The sequence below is a fragment of the Nilaparvata lugens genome, chromosome 1, assembly GCF_014356525.2.
Source record: "Nilaparvata lugens isolate BPH chromosome 1, ASM1435652v1, whole genome shotgun sequence".
Taxonomy (NCBI): Eukaryota; Metazoa; Arthropoda; class Insecta; order Hemiptera; family Delphacidae; genus Nilaparvata; species Nilaparvata lugens.
Window position 1 is genome coordinate 33,310,813 of NC_052504.1, and position 17,109 is coordinate 33,327,921.

At 35.7% G+C, this 17,109-nt stretch overlaps 1 protein-coding gene across 1 annotated transcript in view; it reads left to right on the forward strand.

The window, feature by feature from the left end:
* The window catches only part of LOC111062008, a 23,070-nt gene extending 6,256 nt beyond the window's left edge, over positions 1–16,814 (forward strand). Inside the window, exons 3-5 of the mRNA XM_039426409.1 lie at positions 13,175–13,208; positions 13,702–13,808; positions 16,584–16,814. Coding sequence (XP_039282343.1) covers positions 13,175–13,208; positions 13,702–13,808; positions 16,584–16,799 — 357 coding nt within the window. The 3' untranslated portion in view covers positions 16,800–16,814. The remainder of the gene's footprint in view (positions 1–13,174; positions 13,209–13,701; positions 13,809–16,583) is intronic.
* The last annotated feature ends 295 nt before the right edge of the window (positions 16,815–17,109 follow it).

The window sequence follows — 17,109 nt, forward strand, 5'->3', positions numbered from 1 at the left end:
GGAGATAGGCATTTAAGAAGATGAGAGTCAATAATCAATAATCTTTATTCTTGTCATCGAACATTAAAACATAGCATTGCATATACTAACAATGTATCGTACCGCTAACACATATATACATAACATTAAACATGTACACATATGTATAAAATAGAATAGAATATTCATTTTATTCAACAATAATACAGAAAATTTCCATACAGTTGAATAACGTCAGGAAGATTTACAGTCAAAAACTTTATAAAAGATAATCCACACGGCAAGTTATTATGTAAATCATACATTAAAATTACATTGGCATACATAAATAACATTGAAACACACTACATTCCATTTACAAATTCGTCAATATTATAGTAACTCTTATCAACTACTAAGAACCTATATAAGTCTGTTTTAAAGGAATGCGTCCTAGGATTTAAATGAGTTGGCAGCCTATTCAATAATTTCACACCAATATAACTGGGCTTCTTCTTATAAAGAGAAAGTCTATGATATTGAAGTATTGAACACTGATATTATTTCTATGCCTGGTATTATGATGGTGTACATCTGAATTTGTTGTGAAGCTATTTATATTTTTTACCACTAACATAATCACTTTATAAATGAAAATACAAGGAACTGTGAGAACTGAAAGATTTCTGAATGCATCTCGGCAAGTGTGGTTAAAGCCTAAACCTGCTAAGTATCTTATTGCCCTTTTCTGCAAAATACATATTTTATCCATGTTCTGCAAAGTTGTTGCTCCCCAAAGTTCAATGCCATAAGAAATGTGTGAATAAATCAATGCAAAATATAGATACATATATACATATACAAATATAATATAAAACAGTCAGATGCTCACGTTATAACTTAGGTATTCGTCAATTGTATAAAAAGCCTGTTTTTTGAGCCATTGTGCTACTGTAGATATGAACTTTTTTGTGGTAAATTTTTTATTCTTGTCGGTATTTTATTGAATAATAAGTATTGTTGATACTTATAGCTTTTGAATGTTTTTTGCAGTCTGATGTATGAGGTAATTAGGTTATTCCTATTTCTAGTTCTATGTTCATGCTGATGGCTATGTCTTGTTAATAGAGTTGGGTTTTTTAACATGGACCAGGTTACAATAAATGTACATTGAAGGGAGAGTCATGATTCCAAGCTCGATAAAACTATTTTTACAGCTTTCAACACTCCTTAGACCAACAATACAGCGAATTGCTTTTTTTCCAAATAAATGCCTTCTTCATATCACTTGAGTTACCCCAAAGACGGAGCCCATAATTGAGATGGGAATGAAACAAACCATAGTAAGTCAGAATAAGTACCTCCCTACTGACACAACATTTTAGTTTTCTTAGTAGGTACATAACTCTGGACAGTTTCTTACACAGATACTCTTTGTGGCTACTCCAACTCAATTTACTGTCTAGGACAAAACCCAGCAGTTTAATCGGCTTCAGATACTCCTGGTGCTCCCTGCTTAAATTGCTTACATTCTATTATTGTGAATAGAATGTTTTCTGTTTTACTCTCATTGAGAGTCAAACAATTAGCAGTATACCACTCCCTGCAGCGTTCAACCGAGGAGTCAAGCCTATCAAGTACAGCCTCTACACTAGTATTAGAATCAAGTATGGTAGTGTCATCAGCATAGAGCACAGATAAACATTAACACTAAAATCATTCACAAAAGCTAAGAATAGAAAGGGTCCAAGGACTGATCCTTGTGGAACACCTGCCAATACTTTTTTTTGGTTCTGAACATTTATTATTTTGCCTATTCAGTCGAACTATTTGTGTTCTGTCACTAAGGTAACTTCTGATCAATTTTAATTTCTTATCTCTAATGCCGTAATGTTCAAGCTTGCTGCTGAGAACACTGTGAGAAACTGTATCGAAAGCTCTACTCAAATCCAGCATTTTTCCTCCAACTATCATATTTTTCTCGAATCCCTGAAGAATAGAATCTACAATCTTTTCTACAGCCATAGTGGTTGAGCAATTAGGTCTGAACCCAAATTGGTTTTCATGTAAAATAGAGTTGACTGTCATGTACTCATACATTTGTTAGAAAATACAGGTTTCAATGATTTTACTTATTATTGGTACAATCGCTATTGGCCTGTAGTTTTCGGGCAGGTCTCGATCCCCTTTTTTGAAAATTGGATTGATCAAGGACAGCTTCAAGCAATCAGGAAACTGTCCTGTTATTAAAACAAAATGTATTATTAGAGTCAGAGGTACCAACATGGAATCAATTATATTTTTAATTATAAAATTAGACAGACCAAAACAGTCTTCACTTCGCGAGGAGCTTGAACGGCTTACAATCAATCTCACAGTTTCCACTTCCACCATTCTCCAAGATAGCCTCACTCTAGTACGATCAATCGTCTCTGAAAAATTGAAATTATTTAAAAGGTCAGTAAATGTTGTCGCAGAAGAAGATAACTGATCTCGATTTTTTAGACTTGATATACTGATGAAGTAGTCATTAAGGGCATCGGGTGCAAGACTAATTTTAGAGGGTGCTGAGTCCTGGCCTGTTTCATTCCTTACTATTTTCCAGGCTGCTTTACATCTGTTGGTTGACTTGGAAATACATTTATTATTGGCTTCTATTTTTGCTTTATTTATTGCTGAATTATACATTTTTTTATAGCTCACCTCAGCATTATCAGTATTATCAAGCTTCCAAGTATTATACAGGAGCATCAGGTGTTCCCTCATTCCACTAAGTTCAGCGGTAAACCAATTATTATGACTAGACTTAGGCCCAGGTCTACAACTGATTATCGGACATGCAAGCTCCAGGTAAAAAGACAAGACATTGAGAAACATTGAGGTCATAACATTTACATCACCGGCATTGATATATTTGTCCACTTGTAGTTTGCGAGATATGCATTCAAGTGCATCAGTCGGTCGTTTGTGATGAGACGTTTTTTGTGGAATTCAGGGTATATTTCCTTATTTACACTTTGATTGATCGTTTTGAAATTTACAAATAATCCCGCGTGATCAGAGATCAGGTCCTGCTCATTCCAACCGTTCAGATTCAATAGATGTGAACACATTATCAAGACATGCTCTCCCTCTCGTCGGGAGGCAATGGACATGGTATAAATTAAACGACCTCATTACATTTAAGAATTGTGAAACTTCATGCTTATGTTGATCAATAATATTCACATTGAAATCGCCAGCAATTGCAATGAATGAGTAAGGGTTTTTGTTAAAAAAATTAAAACTTCTTCTAGTCGACTCAAAAAATCTTTGATATCAGAGTCAGGGGTCCTATATAAACTTACTATGATACAGTTATTACTAAGAAGCCTTATCGCTGACATTTCGAATACCTGATCAATACAGAACTGACTTATATTTAGGGCATTATATTCAATGGAGTTTCTGACAATTATAGACGATCCACCATGTGAGAGGGGAGGTGGGTGACCTGCAGTACGATGCTGCCAGTGTGAAACCTCTTGGAATGTACAGTGGTACCTCTTCTCGGTCTAGCCAGTGTTCATTTATACACAGAATATCAGTGGACTTCTCAGTAAGAATGATCTCAAGCTGACTCAATTTGTACAGTGTGACAGAATCCAAAGTCAGGGCAGTGGACTGTAATGATAGTTGTTATTAATACCTACAAAATAAATCTCTGAAATCTGTGCATAAAAAACTGATAGCTTGGAAGTGCTGGGAGTATGCCAATAAAAGACAAAATGAGTAAGCAAGTTGAGATTTAATATTAATAATTTAATATTAATAAAATAATAGGCAGATGGCCACATACAAAAACAAGTGTATGGAAATTAAATCGAATAAAATCTTTAGATGAATTTTATTACAATATGGATTATTAGAGTCAGAGGTACCAACATGGAATCAATTATATTTTTAATTATAAAATTAGACAGACCAAAACAGTCTTCACTTCGCGAGGAGCTTGAACGGCTTACAATCAATCTCACAGTTTCCACTTCCACCATTCTCCAAGATAGCCTCACTCTAGTACGATCAATCGTCTCTGAAAATTTGAAATTATTTAAAAGGTCAGTAAATGTTGTCGCAGAAGAAGATAGCTGATCTCGATTTTTTAGACTTGATATACTGATGAAGTAGTCATTAAGGGCATCGGGTGCAAGACTAATTTTAGAGGGTGCTGAGTCCTGGCCTGTTTCATTCCTTACTATTTTCCAGGCTGCTTTACATCTGTTGGTTGACTTGGAAATACATTTATTATTGGCTTCTATTTTTGCTTTATTTATTGCTGAATTATACATTTTTTTATAGACTCTCTCACCTCAGCATTATCAGTATTATCAAGCTTCCAAGTATTATACAGGAGCATCAGGTGTTCCCTCATTCCACTAAGTTCAGCGGTAAACCAATTATTATGACTAGACTTAGGCCCAGGTCTACAACTGATTATCGGACATGCAAGCTCCAGGTAAAAAGACAAGACATTGAGAAACATTGAGGTCATAACATTTACATCACCGGCATTGAATATATTTGTCCACTTGTAGTTTGCGAGATATGCATTCAAGTGCATCAGTCGGTCGTTTGTGATGAGACGTTTTTTGTGGAATTCAGGGTATATTTCCTTATTTACACTTTGATTGATCGTTTTGAAATTTACAAATAATCCCGCGTGATCAGAGATCAGGTCCTGCTCATTCCAACCGTTCAGATTCAATAGATGTGAACACATTATCAAGACATGCTCTCCCTCTCGTCGGGAGGCAATGGACATGGTATAAATTAAACGACCTCATTACATTTAAGAATTGTGAAACTTCATGCTTATGTTGATCAAGAATATTCACATTGAAATCGCCAGCAATTGCAATGAATGAGTAAGGGTTTTTGTTAAAAAAATTAAAACTTCTTCTAGTCGACTCAAAAAATCTTTGATATCAGAGTCAGGGGTCCTATATAAACTTACTATGATACAGTTATTACTAAGAAGCCTTATCGCTGACATTTCGAATACCTTATCAATACAGAACTGACTTATATTTAGGGCATTTTATTCAATGGAGTTTCTGACAATTATAGACGATCCACCATGTGAGAGGGGAGGTGGGTGACCTGCAGTACGATGCTGCCAGTGTGAAACCTCTTGGAATGTACAGTGGTACCTCTTCTCGGTCTAGCCAGTGTTCATTTATACACAGAATATCAGTGGACTTCTCAGTAAGAATGATCTCAAGCTGACTCAATTTGTACAGTGTGACAGAATCCAAAGTCAGGGCAGTGGACTGTAAATGATAGTTGTTATTAATACCTACAAAATAAATCTCTGAAATCTGTGCATAAAAAACTGATAGCTTGGAAGTGCTGGGAGTATGCCAATAAAAGACAAAATGAGTAGGCAAGTTGAGATTTAATATTAATAAAATAATAGGCAGATGGCCACATACAAAAACAAGTGTATGGAAATTAAATCGAATAAAATCTTTAGATGAATTTTATTACAATATGGAATAAAACCGTTAGAAAATAAGCAGTTACAAATTTTGATGAATGTAAATTAATGACACTAATGACCAATGAAGACTGGCAACAATTGATAAGGTAATGTCAATGATACCTGAATTGAGAATAGAAAATTTTAAATGATACAATAATAAAGTTACTGCTGAAAAATTCAATGTTAATGATTTTAAAAAGAATAATAACAAATGACAATGAGATGTAGATAATGCTCTATATATTGAAATAGTTGAATGTCTTGATTGACACTAGTACAAATAACCTTAGAGTAATCGACATTAATACCAATAAGTAAGTTCAGGAATGAGAATGTCTTGGTTGACATTAACATAAGTAAATTCCAAAATCAATGTCATACACATTGAAATAGGCGTCGGTGGCCTTAAGATATCGCTTGCAAGCCAAGGGTAGCTGTCAAATACAATGAAATAATTATCAATGTTGAGTACATTAATATAGGCGACATAGGCCTTCAATGATTTGAATGTCAAGTTAGACATCAATAGAACAATTCAGATATGAAAATACGCTTGCAAGCAAGGGTAGCTATCAAATACAATGAAATAATTGTCAATGTTGAGTAGGTACATTAATATAGGCGACATAGGCCTTCAATGATTTGAATGTCAAGTTAGACATCAATAGAACAATTCAGATATGAAAATACGCTTGCAAGCCAAGGGTAGCTATCAAATACAATGAAATAATTGTCAATGTTGAGTACATTAATATAGGCGACATAGGCCTTCAATGATTTGAATGTCAAGTTAGACATCAATAGAACAATTCAGATATGAAAATACGCTTGCAAGCCAAGGGTAGCTATCAAATACAATGAAATAATATTGTCAATGTTGAGTACATTAATATAGGCGACATAGGCCTTCAATGATTTGAATGTCAAGTTAGACATCAATAGAACAATTCAGATATGAAAATACGCTTGCAAGCCAAGGGTAGCTGTCAAATACAATGAAATAATTATCAATGTTGAGTACATTAATATAGGCGACATAGGCCTTCAATGATTTGAATGTCAAGTTAGACATCAATAGAACAATTCAGATATGAAAATACGCTTGCAAGCAAGGGTAGCTATCAAATACAATGAAATAATTGTCAATGTTGAGTACATTAATATAGGCGACATAGGCCTTCAATGATTTGAATGTCAAGTTAGACATCAATAGAACAATTCAGTTATGAAAATACGCTTGTAAGCCAAGGGTAGCTATCAACAAAATTGAATGTCTCGGTCGACATTAATACACTTGTAAGCCAAGGGTAGCTATCAAATACAATGAATTCATATTATAACTTTGAAATAACGTAGGACAGTGCTCTCAATGAGACATACACTGTAGCATATTGAATTCATGTACATAAGCTCGATTGCCAAATAATTACAGACAATTAAATGTTTTTAATTGCCGTAAAAGCTGAATAATAGCTACAAAAGTAATATGAATTAACATTGAATGTTAAGTGGACGTCCAATCAAAAAATGGCCTGGAGATAAGTAAGCAAGATCATGCGGATCTTCCGACAAGGGGACAAGAGGGCGCGAATTCAAGATGGCTTCGACCTGAGCAGCAAGAGTACAGATTTCTTCAAAGTTAAATACCTTGTTAAATGTAACTACACGGAATATGCGTTTGAAGTTTTTTACCGCATTCTCCCAGAGTCCCCCGAAGTGCGGAGCCCGAGGGGGAATGAAGTGCCATTGGATGTTGAGTACAGACATAGTGTCATGAATATCTGATTTAAGACGATCAGAAGACAAAAATTCGTGGAGCTCACGTAGCTCATTGTTGGCACCAACGAAAGTTGTGGCGTTGTCCGAAAAAATGGAATGCGGAATGCCGCGACGAGCAGAAAACCGAATCAGAGCAGCAATAAATGCCTTGGAAGTAAGTTCCGAGACAGTTTCAATATGAACGGCACGAGTTTCCATACACACAAAAAGCGACAAGTATGCTTTAGAAAAAGTACGAGATTTGGGGCCGCCTACACGAATGGAAATAGGACCGGCGTAATACAAACCACAATTGTAAAAGGGAAAATTAGCCTGAACGCGGGCCGCTGGTAAACTACCCATGATTTGCTCAGAACGAAGAGCAGAAAAGCGAAAACACATTATGCAATGCCGCAATACACTTTTGATGGTGCGACGGGTGGAGGGAAACCAAAATCGTTGTCTTACACTGGCCATGGTGGCCTGCACACCAGCATGACTTAGACGACGACGATGATGAGCAACAATCAATGCACGAGTGAATTTGTGATTGCTAGGCAACAATATTTGATGTTTATAGTCAAAGGAAACATTTGCATTCTGCAAACGTCCACCAACTCTGAGTAGTGAATCGGAGTGAATGAATGGTGACAAGGTTTTAATAGAGCTATTAGGCAATAGCTCCTGATTTTGATGCAATGCCTTAAGTTCAGCAGAGAAAGCTTCTTCTTGAATGGATTTGAAAATACAATTTTCAGCTTCTAATATTTCAGAGACAGCTAATTGACCAAAGCGCGGAGAGACTGAATTTTGTTTCCTACAATTATGAATGAACCGTAGAACATACGCCATTGTACGAACTATTTTGTGATAAGTGGAGCAACTATTAATTATGCCTGAGATAACATCATTATGAGAAGAAGTGGTAGCTAATACCTGAACTGATTGCGAAATAGCAACATTGCTAGAGAAAGAATCCCAAGAACTGTTCGGCATAGATAGCCATGAAGGACCATTCCACCATAGACTACTAGCGGCCAACTGATTGGGTGTAGTACAACCTCGAGATATCAAGTCAGCAGGATTGTTACTAGTAAGAAAATGATTCCAATGAAAGTTAAAAGTTGAATTCTGAATTTCAGAAATGCGTACCGCTACAAAAATATTTGAACGATCAGGAGGGGCTCTTAACCAATTACAGACTGTTTTCGAGTCAGTCCACAAATACACGTTAGAAAAAGTAAGATTTGAAGCCTTTAAAACCTTATTCACAAGACGTGAAAGTAGCAGAGCTGCCTGTAGCTCTAATCTAGGAACAGAGAGAACTGGGTTCAAAGAGGCAATGCGGGACTTGGAAGTGAACAATCTAGTTTGACTGCTACCGAGAGAGGTGCTTCTGACGTAAATACAGGCGCCGTAAGCATTGAGACTAGCATCGGCGAAGCCATGCAATTCAAATGAGGCATCAGAGTCCTTTGATAACACACAACGCGGAAGTGATATGTTAACAATGTTCGGCAATTCATGCAGAATTTTCAACCAAGTTTCCAACAGATCTTGCGGAATTTTCTGATCCCAATCAATCTTTAATAACCAGAGTTTTTGAAAAAGTGTTTTGGGTAAAATGACAACAGGAGAAATCAAACTAATGGATCAAATATACTTGAAATACAAGAGAGAAGTTCTCTTTTAGTAAAAGATGTTTTATGTAATACATCAGCAACATTGGAGGAAATAGTTAAGACGTCTAGAGTGGAATTCCAAATGAGGCCTAGTGCCTTGACTACACTATCATTGAAATTAGACAACGGTTTGGAAGTGTTTGATTCAAGCAGATCAGAAGGAATAGTAGCAAGAACTTCAGGAGAGTTAGACAGCCATTTCCTAAGCTCGAAACCACCCTGAGCTAACGTACTAATCAATTGTTGAACTAAGTGATTAGCTTCTGTAACCGAAGAGGAACCAGAAATAAGCTCATCAACGTAAAAGTGATTTTTTATAACATTAGCTACAGCAGAGTTGGGTGCCGTATCAAGATCGGCCAAATGATGAAGTGTACGAGTAGCTAAGAAAGCTGCCGGCGAAGTGCCGTAACTTACAGTATTCAAGGTGAATTCTTGAATGGGTAAAGTAACATCAGATCTTCAAAATATTCTCTGAAGATTACGGTCTGTGGGATGAACTAAGATTTGACGGTACATTTTAGTAATGTCCGCAATGAAGGCTATTTGATGTGTGCGAAAGCGCAGAACAATATCGAACAGTTCAGGCTGAACTGTATGACCAACGTACAATACTTCATTAAGCGATGTCCCAGTGGTAGATTTAGCAGAAGCGTCAAATACTACACGTAATTTTGTAGTGGTCGAATCAGGCTTGAAAACCGGATGATGGGGAATGAAATAACATTTTTCATTGTCCTGTGCTGGAGGCACTGGTGACATGTGATTCAACTGTTGATATTCTTCCATGAAAGCTGTGTATTGATTTTTTAATTCAACATTTGATGATAACCCTTTTTCTAATGAATGAAATCGGTTCAATGCTTGAAATCGGGAATGACCCAATGAGTGGAAACTATCCTTTTTGGGAAGAGTAACCATAAACCGTCCGTCTTCAAGATGCGTGGTAGTGGTTGCGTAATGCTTTTCAAGTTTCAAAACCTCAGGTGAGGGAGGAAGCAGAGGAGAGATTTCTTCCAACTTCCAAAATTTCTCTAACTGATGAGAGACATCATTTGAAGTTAGAAAATTCGACACGACCCTACGGGGAGCGGCCACAGGCGAAGCAGGGAGGCACGAACGAGGTGCTGCAATAGGACGAATAGTTTTACAAGAACCAAATATGACCCAACCTAGACTAGTTTTCTGAAGAATGGGAGCGTTTTGAGCTAGATACAATTTACCAGGCTGAAGTATAGATGCGAATATGCCAACACCAAGTAACAAATCTACAGGTTTAGATTGATCAAACAATGGATCCGCAATTCAAACAATGAATTGAAATCGATGTTTTAGAAAGATCGATGTTCACACTAGGAACATTAGATGATATGCTATCAACTACAATACAATTTTCTTCAACCGACCACGAACGATCAGATGAAGACAAGCAAACTGAATGAGAAATAGATGATTTGGTCTTATTCTCACCTACACTATGAATCAAAGTGTCCGAATACAAAGTAACAAGTGACAATTTTTCAGTCAACCTAGTTGACATCAAATTACAATCAGAACAAGAATCTAAAAGCGCGGTTGCTTTAATAAATTCTCCACTAGAAGATTGAACCAAAACTTCGGCAGTAGGTAACAAAGCAACAGTTGATTGCTGTTGCAAACACAGTGACGAGGTGGAGCTCATCGTGACATGAGCATTCTTCTGAGGCTGTTCTGCATTAGAAACAGCTTGTTTAGTTGTTTCCGCATTCTGAACCATGACGGAAGTCAAAGCAGCATTCCTACCCTTGGAAGGAGCGAAAGATTGAGAATGAATAACATTGGAAGTTACCTTATCCTTAGAAGTAGGCTGAGTGTCTCGCGATTAAGGATACGGCCTATGAAGAACAGTGTTGTGACTCCTGCCACAAAGTGCACAAGATTTGTCCGAACAAGTATGATTGGGTGTGAAAGGCTTGATGCAATTATAACATAATCTTTTGTCACGGACAGCATTCCAACGATCAATAACCTGCAACTTCAATAATTCATTACAACGACTTGGAAAATGACCAACAGAATTACAAAAACTACAAGGTGATATAGAAGAGGTAGTAACCTGCATTCTAGATTGAACATACGATTGATTTTGATTGAACTTCGGCTTGCTATGAGCACCAACCGAGTTAGATGTACCTTGCTGTACATTTCATTGATGGTGGTTAGCTGAGCTTGAAGCAACAGCTTCCATGATTTTGCATTGTGATTCCAAAAAAATTCCAAAATTTGTAAATGGTGGGAATGTCGTGTATGCCAACACTCTTTTCCCATTCTCGAACAGTAGCAGTATCCAACTGCAACAACATTTTGTGCATGTACAATAAGTCCTTGATTTGGACTCCAAGTTGAAGCGCTTCGAGCGCGGTAATGTGGGACTTGCAAAAGTCAATGAATGCCCGTAATGATTGCGGACAGTTACGTTTTATGGTAGGAGGAGATTCAATTGCCGTGACGTGCCTGGCAGCAATTAATCTCTTGTAGGAGAGGCAGGCGAAGAGCAGGATTCAACCCCGACCAATGACGCGGACGATCCATGGCGGGACGGGGGAGAGGCCACGCAGCCATCTAAGAACTAACGCTCAACTAAGAACTCTGAGTGAACAGTTAGTCCGCGCCACTTCTTTATTTACACAAGACCACTCAACAAGGTCGTGTCTATTTGGAATGTCCACGAGAACAATTTTATTTTTTTGAAATCTCCTAATTGTCTTCTCAATGCCCGTTAGTGCATTTTCTGCCTCGTTAAATGCAACGTCGTTCGCACCACACAATATAATAAGCACGTCATTTTCCGTAATTTCCCTAGAAATGTTGTCGTTGTCCAAAATTTGTTCGGTCCTGGCGCCAGGTTTTACATAACCGATACATTCATGGGAGTATTTTAATCTACTATTCAAATGCCATGCTAAATTCCTTCCATGATTATCAGATACCATCAGTATTTTTTTTTTTTGTTTTCTTTTGCCGAGTTAAGTTATTTTTTACCCTTTTTGGATCCCTTTTTTTATTGTGAGTTGAATTGCTTTTTGAATTAGTTATCTCTTTCGTCATTGCAGCAATATTTTCATCTATGTCCTCCTCATCTACTTGAAGAGGCTGGTAAAAGTTACGTAGCTGAATGTTGAAATTGCTTGGCAAGCTTTTCCTGATTTTATTTCTTCTGGTGGCAGGGTCAAACCGGAGAGCCGGAGTATTACGCTTAAGGTCAACTATTTCTTCATCTCTCTCTAGAATAATATTTTTTAAATGAATTATTTCATTCCTAGCCTGGGCTAAATCCTCTTTAAGTATACCTAAGATTGCCTTCTGGTTCTCATTTTCCTCCAAGAGAAGACTATCCAATTCTAAATTTAAATCCTCATTTTGCTCATCATAAGAACTAGAAGAGCATGAGTCCGATTTTGAGTTGTTATCTGTATTCGCATTTGTTTCCACTCCCTTACATTCAATACAAGACCATGCCATTTCACCCCCTTTTATAAGTTCGTACTCATCATTAGTTAGAGCAGAGCATTTTTTCAAGTGGAACCACTGCGAGCAGTTTCCACTGCAACGTACGGCTTTATTACATTTATTGACATTTTTTCTACATTTACCACAAGGGTACTTTTTGACGATAGAGTATGGACGATTATAAGAAGGCTATTGATATTATAAGAATATGCTGAAGATTGTTATAAAGATGACAGTTTTTCACGCTATTATTTCAAAATTCTAAACTCAACTAACCTAAAACTCTATTCATAAATAGAAAACAGAGCAGACGACGCAAACACAAGCGATGTCTCCTAACTTGCATATTTAGCGCTTAAGTGAGCTATAGAAACAAAGTAAGGCCACAAAGGCGAATCAGCTGATGAAAAATCTTTAAAATACGTAAGCATTTGCTCCAGAATTCAGGAGCGTAAGGTAAGAGTATAAGGTAAAGCTTATTCATTTAAAAATGAGCAAATGCTTTTGCTTCTACCTTTTGCTCATGAGCAAAACCTTATGCTCCATGCTCTTGCTCATGAGCATTTGCTCTGGTTTTATTCATATGGGCCAATATCCGTTCAAAAGTAATAATATTGAAACTAAAAATATAATCGTAACAGTATTTTATTGTTTGTTCGGATAAATTTATTTCCTGAAGTTATTATTTTAACTTTAGGGAATAACTTATTTTAGCTAGTAATGATATTTCATGTTTCTCATTGTAGACTATTTTCATTTCTTTCAGGGCTTAGCATCAGTATTCGAACAAAGATGGGGAGGTAAGGATTGACCTTATAGCATTTCATTTCCAAGCTTCTCTCTATTTATCATAACTCTTTCTCTTTGTAAAGTAGTCTCCAATCTCATTCTTATACGGTCCTTAGTTGAGATTGATTCTTCGTTGATCTACTTATTTATGAAACACGCTTATAGAATAAAATTGTATAGTCAGTTGCTTCGTCTGGTAGAGTAGCTTTTTTATATTCTGTTAACTTGAAATATGAAGAGCATTCGTTGTTTCAACTTATTAAATCCGTAATTAAAGATGATATGCCTTTTGATTTCCAGTTCAGCAATGAAAATATTTTACTCTGTAAATCATATCAAGGTAAAGAACGTGTTGAATATTTGAATCTTGAAATCTCCATGAAATTGTCAATGTATTGTAATGCCTAATTCATTTCTAAGTATTGTTTAGAACGTTCCCGAAACTGTTCAGGAACAAAAAAATTGTTATGATTGCTTTTCTATTTTGATATCTTATGATTTCAGGATTTTTATGTCGAGTATGCGGAGATCTGCTGTCTGAGGATGATATGTATTTGTTATTTGATGGTGATGTAATGGAGAAATTGAGATGCTGCTTACCTTTTTTAATGGTATGACATATTTGGTGGATGTTATTCATTCATATGTATTTTTCTGTAGACTTTAAAATATTGAAATTTATTACTTTTCAATTTTCATCAGTCCATGACGCTTCTTATTATCCAGAAAAGAAATATTTGGATTTTTTCCAAATCAGAAGATTAGGTAGCCTATGGTTCGCGGCTTCAAAATCAAATCTAACTATGAAAAGTTTGCTTCTTTGACATTAACATATTCTATATCTGAATAAAATGAGTTGTGGCTTGAGCTTGTAGTTACCAAATATCAGTGTAGCCATTATATTAAGTCACATGTGCTTGCAATAGAGTCAATATTGACTCTATTGGTTTTTTCCAAGCTCTTGGAGAAACTCTTCAAAAAGAGAATAATGAGATTTTTCAATAAAATAAATTTTATTCATAAGGTACAGTTCGGATTTCAAGAAAAACTTAGTACAGAACAAGCCTTAAATAAATTCATGTCAGACATCTATTATGGAATGAATCAGCCTCATAGATCAAGGACCTCAGGTTTATTTCTTGATATTAAAAAAGCTTTCGATACAGTGCAACATAGTATTCTGTTAGAAAAATTATATATGTCGGGTATTCGTGGAGTGTCCAACATGTGGATGAAGTCTTACCTGTCATGGTGTGCCTCAGGGGTCGGTTTTGGGTCCAATTCTATTCTTAGCATATATCAATGATTTGTTCTCCAACACATTCAATGGATCCTTAACATCGTTTGCTGACGACACGGCATTGGCATATTCTGCCAAAAGTGAAATTGAACTACAGGAAATGATCCAGCTTGACCTAATAGATCTACGTTGCTGGTTTGATTGTAATAAATTAGCACTCAATGCTACTAAAACCTGTTATATTAATTTTTCATTATCAGCTCCATTTCATTTTACTGACCCAATCAAGTATCATAAGATTGGCTGTAATCATCCAAATTGTAGCTGTGATGTCATCAAGCAGTTGGATTTTGTCAAGTATTTGGGTCTAACTCTTGATTATGGGCTGACTTGGAATCTACATATACAGAAAATCAAGATGTACCTATTATATTTGCTAAGAAGATTCCATCAATTGAAGCAATTCTTTCCAGTGAGTATTTTACGTGTCATGTATTTTGCATTTTTCAATTGTCGACTGGAATATGGAATCTCTTGTTATGCGTCTACTTTCCTATCTCATTTTAAAAGCCTAATCACACTGCAGAAATCAGTGGTAAGAATTATTCATGGTGTGAGTAGAAGGACTCATACCTTTCCAATTTTCCAACTGTTGGGAATCCTCCCTTTCAGATACATCTATGTGCTGAAGGTGTTATCCTTGTTTTACAGAATGAGTGGTAGTATAGGACTTTCAGCTAGACCCATTAATGAAGATGATCATCGGGTGACACGTCAATCAATGCAACTGATGTTGAAAGTTCCAAAGCCAAATTCCACTACATTTCAAAGATGTTTTCTATTTCTCGGACCCAAGTTTTTTAATCTTCTACCAAATGAAATTAGAAGTGAGAGATATTACAGGAAATTCTACAATAAATTGAAAATTTGGCTATGGCTTCAGTCACCAATAGAGTTAGAGAACCTTTTTAGAGTGGTGGGCTGATGATTTCTAATTTGAATGAATGTATAAGCTTTTGCAATTTTCCCTTCCTTTTCTCTTTGAAAAAACCTTGTGATTTTCCTCTTTGTTGTACTTCCTACTTTTTAAATACAAAATTTCTTTTTTTTCAAATTATTCTTATGATGTTTTAGGCTCCAATTAATTAAATCATACTAATTAAATTATACTAGTGATACGGTATATATAATACTAATATCTATATTCATTGAAAATTAAATATGTCTATGATTGAAAAACATACTTGTGTGTGATTGTGTGTGTGAATGTGTTTTTTTTCAACTCCTACTCACGTACGAAAGCTTCTTGCTTTTTGTGAGTAGTAAAACATTATTGTTTGCAATAAATTTTATTCCATGAAGCTTCAAATTTGATCATCTCCATCATCCAGTTGAAGCTATATCATCCAACGTCATACATCATACGTCAGTATCATCCAACTGATAATCAGCATCAAGGTGGTTTGGTTTTTTGTTAAATATAAATTTTTTTGTTGTTCATTATATCCACTGATTATTATTTGCAGCTAGTTTTATAATTGTATGGATTTATCAAATTTGATTGTAATGAAAAATGAAAACAATAAATTTGAATTTGAATATTTCACGCAATCCAGCAACCCCCATATTTTTTGCCTAGAAGCTCAAGTCTTAACTAATTTCATTCAGAGTATAGCAAGCGATCGAGATTACTTATACAAGCATACCAAAAACCGGATCAGAAATCCCAATCTTTCAATACGTAGTATTCAATGGCACTTTTCCTGAAATGCTCATCAAAATGTATAAATAATTTGTAATAGAAAAATAGTTGTTAAAAAAGTCAGTAAGGCCCTTATTACATTAGGACACCAGTGGTGTCAAAACTGGTGCCCCGAGTGAGAGACCAAAACTTGGTCTAGTCCCTGATGGTGTCAATAGTGTAATAATGTACTAATGCCCACTTGGACTCTTGGTGTCTCAATGTAAAACGGGTTTATTGGTGTGAAAGAAATTCATTGAGCATTGGAAGGTGGGCTACAACACCACACTGGAGTCTATGTAACATTTTTCATGTGCTTGGTCAAATAAATTCATTTTGTGTCTTGTATTTTTCGCTTTTCCACATTCAGGTTCTTTATTAATTCATTTAAACCTTTGTTTACAGATTACAAATCATGATGACCTGCCGTCTCATATATGTGGCACATGTATGGATCAGATTGATGCTCTTTTCAAATTCAGAGCTCTTACTACAGTCACTGATCAACTTTTTTCTCACATCAACAACATTATGGTGAGCCATCTATACTTTTATAACTATTGCTTCATATTTTGTTTTATTAACTTCTACAATACTCATATACAATCATTGAAGAGCTGATTTCATATTCTACCAAGTATAGCTTGTACCTTGTATGTTTCCAATTATTTCAATTGTCATTATTTCAGGAAGATCTTCTCATGTGGTTCGTGAGCAAGTAATTGTAAGAACAGATTTACATTATCTTTTCTCATCCACATACTTTCAAACATATTCAATTAAAGTTGTTAATTTTTCTTAGATATTCAAATTTCTTATTAAGAAAAAATATATTGACATTTCTAATTCTGATTACTGATACTTGATACTGTTCAAGTTCAATAGCATTCCATCTATTGAAATAAAATGCTATTTGCGAAATGAATAACTT